This window comes from Pteropus medius, unplaced genomic scaffold (assembly GCF_902729225.1).
Source record: "Pteropus medius unplaced genomic scaffold, Ma_sr-lr_union100, whole genome shotgun sequence".
In the NCBI taxonomy this organism is placed as follows: domain Eukaryota; kingdom Metazoa; phylum Chordata; class Mammalia; order Chiroptera; family Pteropodidae; genus Pteropus; species Pteropus medius.
In genome coordinates, this window is record NW_024347855.1 from 425,465 (window position 1) to 436,907 (window position 11,443).

The following is an 11,443-nucleotide window of genomic DNA, read 5'->3' on the forward strand; positions in this document are numbered from 1 at the left end:
GCCAGTTTGGGCTCTCACAGTGAAGGAGGCTGTGAGTTGCCAACTTTTCATAACTAATTTGTTTCTTGGTGCTGGCGCTCAGACTGGTGGCGGAGTTTGACTTCAGGACCTTTGACCCCGAAGGCATTCTCTTCTTTGCTGGAGGCCATCAAGACAGCACCTGGATTGTCCTGGGCCTGCGGGCCGGCCGACTGGAGCTGCAGCTCCGTTACCATGGTGTCGGCCGCGTCACCAGCAGTGGGCCTGTCATCAACCACGGCATGTGGCAGACGGTGAGAGTGGTCACCATTGCCTCTCTTGGGCCAGCCTGGAGTGTTTTGGGCTGAGGGCCCACTCACACACTCAACGTTAGTGGGTACTGCACATGGCAGAACAGGTCTCCCCAGGAAGCTTACCCTTTGATAGAGCATTATCTCATCGTGCAATCAGAGCCATGATTCTCAGCAGAAGTGATCCTACCAAGGGACACCTAGCTGAGTCTAGAGACAGTTTGGGTTATGGGGCCACCTGGCACTGGGTCAAGGCCAGGGGCTGCTAGATACTCTAGCTCACAGGATGTCCTACTACAAAAACCCTCGGGTTCGGGCTGTCCACAGTGCTGCAGCTGAGAATCCTGGATTGAGGTCCGGGCTCCTCCTCTTATCTCCATGTGACCTGACCAAGCTCCAGGAGCCTGCCTGTCAGCATAGGGCAGGGGCAGGTGTGACAATTGACATTGCCCCGGGCTCTGGCTTCTGGGATCCGCTTCTTCCTGCTGAAATCCTAGCGCACTCACACTCGGTGCCTCTTTACAGAGTCCTGCACCTGGGGGCAGCTGGCCTGCTGTTGGATTTGGCACACACAGCCCTGTCCTGCATCTCAATGCCTGGAACAAAGCAGCCTGTGATACAACAGGCTTCCTCCAACAATTCAGAGACTCCATATATGGAAGTGAGCTTTTAGAAGTAAACACTTGAAAGAGAAATGGGATAAGCATTCTCTTTTCCTTTAGAAGTGAAGATAAAATAGAAAATGTCACTCCAGTTTCTGTAAATAAAAACACTGTAGACATTTGCTAATATTTCTATCCCGTCAAGTAATGTTTAGTTCCTTCTTTCCTAACCTCTTAGAGCACAAATATCTCCAAAGCAGTGAGAAGGGTGCCATCAGCAAAACTACAGATAAAACAATAAATCTGGAAGGAAGCAGCCTCGGTGATTGAGGAAGCAGGTGTTCTACACGAGGGAGCTCAGTGTCCTGCTGTTGTGGGGCATGAGGGGTCCTGGATGGGGCTGGGGACGGTGCCTTGAGATGAGGAAGCTGGAGGAAGCAGGACCACCTGATCTACAGAGCTGCCACCCAACCCTGAGACAGGAACTGGTCATTGAGGATCAGGGTCGGCTCAGAAGTAGTTTCTCTTCATTCTGCAGTTTCTAACCAGTCCCCTACCCCCAGTGGCACCCCACACACAGACATCATGTTCTTTTGACCAGATTCAGACCCAAGTACCTAAATGTTTCTCCACGTTAGCCAAAAAGGAAATTTATAGACTTCTGGAGGATTAGGAAGATACACAGTATATAGAATGATAGATTTTAAAATTTTTCTCCATAAAAAGTAGGAGAGAATGGAAAGTGTTAGAATGGACTTCATTCAACATTCAGTGTATGCCAAGCACTGAATTAACTGTTGGAAATTTGGAAATAAAATGTGTTTTCCTGCCTTCAGTGGTGTACAGCTGAGGATAGAAAGTGCCAAAATAGGGGAGCAGCAGAGCCAAGGCTGACCTTAGTAGGGTGGCAGTGACGTCGGGGCTGACCCAGTGGGGCGGTGACGTCGGGGCTGACCCAGTGGGGCGGTGACGTCGGGGCTGACCCAGTGGGGCGGTGACGTCGGGGCTGACCCAGTGGGGCGGTGACGTCGGGGCTGATCCAGTGGGGCGGTGATGTCGGGCACGATTCCCACTCCCTGGCTGAAGCTTAGTGCAGGGCCCTGAGACAGCAGATGAGAAAAGTAGTTCCAAGCGGGTTTCCTTGTAGGGAGACAACTGGCGGGGGCAGTGCTGGGAGGGAAACTATCAGGGCCTAAGCCACACCACCAGCTGCATGGAGGTTTGCATGGTCCACGGAGGCAGGGAGAAGGTATAGGTGATGAACACAGACTTGAGATTGGGTGCTCTCTGTCCTAGGTGGTAATGAACGTGTTCCCCCTGTGATTGGGTTGTCTCTTGGCTCTCAGTGGTGATAGGAACATGGTCTCCCTGAGTTTTGGTGTCTGTCGGTCCTGGGTGGTGATGAAGGTGGTCCCCCCTAGGTTGGGTGCCCCCCCTGAGAAGGTACACTTCCACCTCTCACAGTGCTGGTTTTCCTCAGATCGCCATTGAGGAGCTGGAGCGGAATCTGGTCATCAAGGTGAACAAGGATGCTGTTATGAAGATTGCAGTGGCAGGGGATCTGTTTCAGCTAGACAGAGGACTGTACCACCTGAACCTTACCGTGGGAGGCATTCCCTTCAAGGAGAAAGAACTCGTTCAGCCTGTAAGTGCTGTCATTCGTCCCTGGGGTCAGAGCCTGGGATCAGTCTGAGGACAAGTTTTAACCACGAGCTGCCATGTGTTTAGCACTAACCAGGTTTGGCGAGGGACCCAGAGAAAGGTAAAGTTTTCTTTAAAGTTAACAAGCAGCAGGGAGCAGCTATATCATTAATCTCACCATCCCTTTCAATGAGACTCATTTGAGTTTTCATCTGAATTGATAATAAAAATGTCTATTTTGCAGTGGAGATAAAACAAAATGAAATTATTCTTTAAGCAATCAACTTTTTTGGACAATTCCCAAGAACATTTGGGTTGTTAACCCTGCCAGGATTTCCATAGGGGAAAAGACCTAATGGGGAGGTCAGTACTGGTCCTTTTTCACAGTCCTGCCCTTTCTCGCCCTTCCCTATGCCACGTGCCTTTGCGCCCCCATTTGTGTTTCTCCGTCTCCCAGCATGCTGATGTTAGTGGCCAGAACCCTTGGCATTGTGATTACGATTTCCACACCCAACATGAGAAACGAGTCATGAGCATGTCGATGTCCGAAGGGTGGGTGGGATTAGTATTGTCTTTTCTCCAGGGGGTAGAGGAGGGGCACCCTACACACAACCTCTGGTATCAGACCTCCATTCTGGTCTTCGGTCTCGCAGTTACCGTTTATACCCCTTACACCTCATTTTACAGATGAAAGCTGAGGTGCCCCGATTTGCTCAAAACCATGTAGCAAATGGATAGATGGGCTGGAATTAATATTCCCAGCCCCTGCACTTACATTTCCATAGGTGCTTTTTGGGTGCCAGGTAAAGATACCAGGCACAACTGCTGTATAAATGTCACCTCGTGCCACATTCTTTCAGTAGGTGGATGGTCGGTGCTCCTCACTCTGTTTTATGAGCCGGGACACACGATGTAGACAGAGCAGGTGGGGTTCACTACACAACATGTGTTCTTCTTACCCTGCATGGGAAGAGGAGAGACTGCATTTGCTACATGCAAAAGTAGCCCGCAGTGAATCATTTGTCAAGGGCAGAGCCGTTTTGTGAAAGAAATAACCTCCACGAGTAGGATTTGTCCATTTTGCGGTAGATTTTCACATGCCTGTGCCAAGAGGGTGCCCCATTCATTTGACAAGGATAGCATCAGCCACGCGCCCTCTTGTCATGGTATCTGGGAGCCTATGTGGCTCCTAGGAAGCCACTGGAATTTCTGTCTTTCCAGATAAACCCCCGTCTGGATGGCTGTATGAGGAGCTGGAACTGGTTGAACGGTGAAAACACCGCCATCCAAGAAACAGTGAAAGTGAACACGAAAATGCAGTGCTTCTCTGTGACAGAGAAAGGGTCCTTCTACCCCGGGAATGGGTTTGCTTTCTACAGCCTCGACTATGGTAAGTCTTGGCTCCTGTGTTGGAATGGCTGTGGCTATACTCTAAGCCAATACACACCAAAAAATAGGAAAAACAAAAGCAGCTTTTTACCTAGGACGACTGTGTCAGGGATAAACTGGTGCCCACCACGGGCCCTGGGGCAGGATGCAGTGGGGTCAGGGCACATGCCCCACCTCTCGGGGGGTGGGGAAGATGTTCCTGGTCTGTTTCCAGTTAGCCAGTGAGGAAGAGATGACAGATGGAGAGACTATGGCCGCCCTGCTGGTGCTGTGGAGGCTTAGATGGGGAGGCTGGGTAGGATGTGAAGGATCAAGAGAATGCTCTGCAGAAGATTCTGAGACAAGAAAAACTTAGGTTTGTCCAAGTGGATGGAGAAGCTCTCAAAAATGTACTCGACATTGCCATCACCAGTGGCTCATGAGGAGAAAAAGAAAGCAGTATTTAAAAATCGCAGTGTGACTGCCTCGAGCACTCCAGTGAACTCAGGTTTTAAAAGAAAGAGAAGAACCAGAGAAGGAGAAAGGGCCATCTCGGATTAATAGAAACAGGCGGCCCAGCCCAGCAACACTGCCAGGAAGGCCGATAGTCTCCAAAGAATCGAGGCTCATCGGGCCGGTGTTGATAGCAACAAGGGAGCTTTTCCTTTATACCTGGAGAAAGAAAATAAATGCAAAAGGGACATGAAGCTGGTATGTACACATAGCAGAAAGAGGGCAGGAGATGGGGCAGACTAGACAGGAGGCAGGTGTGGGCGGGCCAGGGGCCCTGAACACTGTTTGCACACCTGAGTTTGTGTGTGGGGATGTTGAGGGCTTGGACCTGAGGTTAGTTGGGAATCCTCATCCATCCGTGACAATCATCTAGGGAGTGAGTGGAGCTGCAGGAGGCAGAGGGTCAGCCCAGAGGCCCTCTCCACTTAATATAACTTCTTGAAACAAAATACAATACGTCTATCTTTTTTTTCATTATCGAATTAGTGACAATTTAGAGTAAAAACAAATAATCCTAACATACTGATAAATGAGCATTCACTTAAACATAAATTTTACATGAAATGCATTACCATTCCAAATCGTGTATGTTATCAATGGCCCAAGGATAGAAACGCTGTTTCAAGGACGTCGGCATGAACAGTTTGGATTGGTGGATGGCTAAGCAATTCTGTTGTTTGACTCTGGACTCATGAGATTTTCTCTAATCTTTTCCTTAGATAGGTTTTTAATTAACCTTTGCTTCTTGAGCACACATCAGCTGGAACCCTTATTGTCGTCACTATGCCTGAGTTCCTAGACCTTAATGGCTTCTGAGTTTGAGAACATTAGGAGATCCATGTATCCTGGCCCATGAAAATGTACATGGACGGAATTGTGCGAGCTCTCTAGACAGGTTCAAAAGCCCCTGGAGCCCACGTCCAGAACCGTGTCTATCTGATAGCTTTTACAGGTGCTTCCTCTCTAGCTCCTGGCCAACACCCAGATCCAGGTAGGCTCTGTGGGCACGTCTCATGCTCCCTTTTCTGTAGCCTGCTGCTGCCCAAGCTCCCGGTGTTGCTGCAATGGCCATTTCTCCTGGAGCCATTTCTGGCTCTGCCCTTCCTCTCCTCATTCTCACACTGCGAGAGTCCCACTAGGGCGCCCCCAGCCCCTCTCTGTTCCTAAAATTCTGAGCCGTTTATGGTTAAATGCCCACATTCAGTTTTCCCCTGCTCGTCAGCCCAGGAAGGCAGGCAGCACACTCCCTCCTTCAGACCTCACCTCCACTTGTCCCCTCCAGCACCCAGTGGAACCTCTACATTCAAAGAGGGTCCATCCAGCTCGGAGTTGATGAGAACTGCTCCTGCCTCCTTAGCAAGACAGGCCATCCTCTCAGGACCTGTATCACCATCCTCCTTTGTATCTTTGCTTTAATTGTCTGAAGCATTACCATGCCATTAAAGGTATTTTTGAGAAAAGAACCATTCACTCCTAATTGTACCTCCTAATACAATACGCACATTATTCATTTAGTCTGCATCTTTGTACATACTGGAACACCATTATAATGTGTAATATAAAATTATATGCTATAAAACATTTAATGCATTTTTCACTTAATATTATAAAAACATTTTTCATGGTATAGCAAAGCCATCACAGGTATAATCTCCAATGACTGCAAATGCTCCCATTACTGTACATATCACAGTCAGCTTACCATTTTTTGTTATGGTTTTGATCTGTAAGTTCTATGACAGCAAAGTCCAAATGGTATTTAGAACTATGCATTTTTTTAATAAGTCTTGAACTATACCATTAATGTTTACTTTATAATATAGAAAAAGACTCACTGTGAAATTACAGGTTCTGTACTCTTTTACTCTGCCACAATTCAAAATTGGTTTGGACTCACTAGGTCTCCAGGTCTGAGAAGCCCTGGGTGGGAACAGGTGCGTAGTAAATCCCATCCTGTGCCTGAGAAAACTTCCCAAGGAGAGCTGAGGTGCTGGTGCCTTCACATAGGCTCTGACAACCAGCCATGTGCCAATCCCACTGGAGGGAAACTTACCAGAGAACCCTCTTTTCTCTTCCTTCACAAAGAAATGGAAAACAGTAACAGGTGAAAATGCTGTATATATATATTTGGGGTTTCTTTTTTCCAATTCTATGTACATTCAATTCAATGAACAGTTATTGAGAACGGACCATAATAGACCCCACTTAAAGATGGGGACCCACAGATAACTCGAGAAGCTCACAGTCCAGTGGGGAAGAGGCAGCACCTTTGATGCTAAGCCCGGCCCAAGCTCGAGTGTGTGCAGACGTTGTTTCAGTGTTACTCCGCCTAAACACAGCTCCTTCCTCGGGACTCGAAGTTCTTGTGAGATAGAAACACTTAAAAAACCAAGAGGATGGAGGCTTTCTTCCGGTACCTTCAGCAGCAGATGAATCAAACATAGGAAGGAAACACGGAGTGGTATTTGCCCTCAGAGAACAAGAATCCAACCCTTTCTGCCAAAATGTGTTCATTGGAACTGTTTGTGTAGGATATATATAGATATTATATACATATTTCATTTAGGTGCACTATATATGATGTGGCATATCAAATGCATCTAAATAAAAAGTCACTCCACTAAGGCACTAGAATAGTAAAAAAATTACAACTCAATATAAAATTGGGCATGGTCTTTTGGAATGACGCTTGTGGCAGCTTCTCTTTATATTGCATTTTAAATGCTCCAAAAAGTATTTCCAACCTTGTAGAACTGCCTTGAAAGCCGCAAGTGTAATACAGTGAGACAGGGCTGTGACACTCCAACACATCCTGCAGGAAGAGCCAAGTCCTGCAAGAAAGGAAGTGAGGGGCAGGTGGACACCCTCAGCCTACACGGCACACCTGCACCTGCAGTCCCAACAGGTCTGAATGGCTGGTCTGGTGGTCACTCGACGAGGCGTTCAGATCAGGGTGCTGGCATGGCCAGGAAGGAAGCAGCCACCCTTGGGTGGCCCTAGCACCTTTTGACTGTGGGCAGAGCCTGAATCACGTGCCCGAGTTGTTCTGTCACTTCCCAGCTATGGGCTCAGACAGTGTTGCCTTCTTAAAAGGCCAGCGTTGGGTTGCCGTGCAGCTTCCTACCTGCTCCTGCAGCTGAGCCGCATCTCCGCCACGCAGGGCGGGGCTGGGAACTGTTGCGAGCGCGCTCCGCTCAGTCCTACCCTTCTCTCGCTTGCATCGCCTCCTGATGCGCCGCCTTCATTGCAGCACGAACATCTCCAGACATCGGGACTGAAACAACCTGGGAAATAGAGGTCGTAGCTCAGATACGCCCTGCCACCGACACAGGAGTGTTGTTCGCACTGGTGGGTAACAACCACACCGTCGCCCTCTCCGTGGCCCTGGTTGACTATCACTCCACCAAGAAGCTCAAAAAGCAGGTACTACTTGCTATCCTGCCGCAAGGGTGGAGGGACTGCTCCGGCATTCAGCGACACCTGGGGCTGTGTACCCTCAGGGCCCCAACCACTCTTCTGGGGTCACCCATTCCCAACCTCTGGAAGTTCTATCCCACCTTCTCACACTTGGCTTGGGGACATTGTCGACCTGAGAGTCACTTGACACAATTATACATCAAAGTTGTCATGGGCTGGGGAGGCCAGGGATACGTGAGCCAATTATGTGATGGGGTGACTTTCTCACCTATACTCTTGGCCAGCTAAACGGTTTAGAACAATTTGAATCAGTTGCTCATATTTAAGTCATATGATTTCACTAACAAATTCAGATTTCCATTTTCTCTTGAAAAGTCATGTGCAAACACAGCCTGGACCCTCTGATAGCATGATTCCCTGGGTAACAGCGGCAGAGCTCTGAGTACAACTGCCCCCTAGACAACCGTCACTTTAACACAGTCTCCACCACACCCTACTGTTTGCTGACACTCAGTCAGCTATCTCTGGTCTTGGGCTTACTGTTTTCTCAGAGAACAGCTAAGAGGCCCTGGAAATAGGTTGTATTCTCTCTCCTCTGTCCAAAGTGGGAAAACATGGCTGACCCAGAGGGGTACACACTCACCAGGTAAGCCTGCCCTCAAAAGCGATCAAGCTCTTTTGCCAACCAAGACTAGGCAATAACAGATTTTGTTTCCACTCAGAGTCACTCACTGCCACCAAGGCACGGGTCCACACACTGTCTAGGACTGCTTTTACACAAGTCCCCAGCTTTTGCTATAAAAAAGCTATGGTGACCACCCAGGCAAGAAGGAGAGGGCAAGGCTGCCTGTGCTTTAAAGTTTTTCTGTTCTGGCATCAGAGTGTGTTTCTGGCTTGTGTTGTCAGAGGCGTGTTCTGCCCAGTGAGAGCACCCCAGGCTGCAAGGCCTGCGACCTGCTGGGATGTTTGTGTTTGCTGCCCGTCCTTGCTGTTCTGTGTCAGTGGCTTCATGTGGCAGTTTCACATGGGAGAAGTGGAACATGTCCTTTGTTCCTGGTCACAGACACACTAATGGCTTCTAGTCAATTTCTGCTTAAGCCAGTGCACATTTGTCTGGATTACTGGAATGTGTGGTTTCCCCTCCTGGCTCCTGGCCTGGGATGGTGTTGTTGCTTTATCTGTTCATCCTCTGTCACGTTGCAAGGGGCCCCAGAGGCCTCTTGATAGCGCCTTCGATTTGCACATGTAGAAACTGAGTCTCACATTAGCAAGCTGAGGAACACAGAACCCAGGCCTCCTGAGCCCCATGACACCTCCCAACCTACAGGACACCCTCACCCCCAAGGAGGTCTCGGGGCCTGGGGAGACTGGCAGCCCCCTAGCCCAGGACAGGACACGCAAAGGTCTAAGTTTCGGGGCTGCGCCACCCCCACCCCTGCATGCTTAGGTGTGCTTTTCTCCTGCAGCTGGTCATCTTGGCCATGGAGAACACCGCCCTGGCCCTGATGGAGATCAAGGTCTGTGACGGCCAGGAGCACGTGGTGACCATCTCCGTGAAGAAGAGTGGAGCCACCCTGGCAGTCGACGGCACCAAGGGCCAGAGCGAAGTGAGCTTTGCGGAGCTGCAGGAGAGGCTGGCTGCGCTCGGGAGACACCTGCAGGGCTCTGTGCTCACTTTCGTCGGGGGGCTGCCAGGTAGGGTTCCCTGTGGGCTGCACGCTCGAGGGTGGGGGCACCGGCAGTTCTGACCATCCCCAACTTGCTTAATTCAAACTGAACCTGGGTGTTTCTGTATTGAGATGGACTCTTTATTTTAAAGGAAGAGAAAATACAGGTAGGTTTATTGTCTGGCATTGTGATGCCTTCACGTTCATCAACACCAGCTTAGTGACTTATCTGTTGAGGCTGAGAGCACGATTACTGGGACAAGCATTGGCCTGAACCTGCCCCACCTCCACTGCGTCCTCCAGGAGCACCTACCTGAGCACGCATCAGACAGTGGCTCCGGCCAAGGCCTGTGGGGACCGCCCAGCCAACCAAGAGCTATGCTGGAGCCAGGTGCCCCAGTGCCCCAGGCCTACCTTCCCCGAGTCTGGATGGCCAGCTGCTATGGCAGCAGACAGAGTAATCACCAGCCTCTCCTGTGTCCAGGAAGGACCAGCATACGCTGCCTCCTACACACTGTAGGGGGGACTCTTGTCTGATCAGTGGGGAAGTACGCTTGCCATGTTGCCTGTGGCCATGAGCCGAGTGATCAGGGCAATGTGGTAAAAAGGCAGACAAGAGCCAGGTGCTTATGTAAGCCAGTCCCCATTTGCTCCCATTGCTCAGTGCAGGTTTTCACTTGCTGCAGATAGCAGGATTTCTGTCTTGGCTACCAGACACAAACTCCATTTTGTTTTAATAAATAAAGCTTTGAAGAGGGTAAGAGAGGACTGGCAAAGCCCTGCAGCATGAATGATTCATTTAGGCCAAGAAGAAGACAATCTTTATTTAACTGATTCGACTATCTGTATGTACTTCCTGGGGGAGTAGAGGGGGGAGTGTCTTGCCAAAGCCTGACTGGCAGATGTTCTGTGCCTGCCTGCGGGCATGTAGTCGAGCCAGGATGGCGATGTTCTGGAAGGAAAGGAAATGGTGCCCCTGAGAAGAAAGCCCAGGGATGGAGAAGGCCCCACGGTGCCAGTGAGTGCTGAGGCGGGAGACACAGAGTGTGGGGAGTCAAGCCTCCTAAGACGGTGTTTGTTCTTTCTTCACATCTCCCAGATGTGCCGGTGACCTCAGCACCAGTCACGGCCTTCTACCGTGGCTGCATGACGCTTGAGGTCAACCAGAAGGCCTTGGACCTGGACGAAGCCTCCTACAAGCACAGTGATATCACATCGCACTCCTGTCCTCCGGTCGAGCAGGCTAGCCCCTAGACTGACCACTGCTGCCGGACGAGAAGCCACAAAGCACTCCTCACGCTTTCTTTTCAAAACAAGGAAAAGAAGGCGTCAGTCACCCCAGCCTGCCCTGCGTGAGCAGTTCCCCAAAACACTGAATCCTCGTGAGCTGAGTTTCCTTTGAGACCTTTCTTTGCCTTGTAATATATGTGTAAATAGTTGAGAGGACTAATGTTAATGACCCGGAAGCACACCCCCGACCCCGCAAAGCGTGAAGCTGGGCTCCAAGGAGTTGACCTGAGGGTGGAGGTGGGAGGCCGGCATATGCCAGAGCAGACCCAGGAAAATAATTCTCTGTTATTTTTATTACCAAATGCTTCTTTCTGACCTAAAAATATGGAAAAATAAAATATTTACAGAAAACTTTTTAACTCTGTGTTGGCGGTTTCTGTTCCTTGCACCTTTAGTGCTCAGCAGCTCGGGGTAAAAGGATAGAAAAAAGAACTGATGCTGTGGGTCTGAGGCCGAGGGAGACTCTAATGCCGACCCTGGGCAGAGCTGGCCACCCTCGGAGAGAGACGAGCCCACTTCGCTGAGGAAGAGACAGGCCGGCCCCTGGGCGCCCGCCTGAGCAGGACAGCGGAGGGTAAATGAAACAGCACAAGGTCAGCACCTGCTCGTTCCTCTCTGAACAAGGCCCTTCACCTCTCAGCCTCGTGCTTCCTCTGAGAAGCCGTGAACAGCGCTG

At 50.0% G+C, this 11,443-nt stretch overlaps 1 protein-coding gene across 1 annotated transcript in view; it reads left to right on the plus strand.

Annotated features, from left to right (window-relative positions):
- The window catches only part of GAS6 (growth arrest specific 6), a 43,950-nt gene extending 32,824 nt beyond the window's left edge, over positions 1-11,126 (plus strand). Inside the window, exons 10-15 of the mRNA XM_039878752.1 lie at positions 83-272; positions 2,352-2,516; positions 3,734-3,902; positions 7,644-7,816; positions 9,277-9,505; positions 10,577-11,126. Coding sequence (XP_039734686.1) covers positions 83-272; positions 2,352-2,516; positions 3,734-3,902; positions 7,644-7,816; positions 9,277-9,505; positions 10,577-10,731 — 1,081 coding nt within the window. The 3' untranslated portion in view covers positions 10,732-11,126. The remainder of the gene's footprint in view (positions 1-82; positions 273-2,351; positions 2,517-3,733; positions 3,903-7,643; positions 7,817-9,276; positions 9,506-10,576) is intronic.
- The last annotated feature ends 317 nt before the right edge of the window (positions 11,127-11,443 follow it).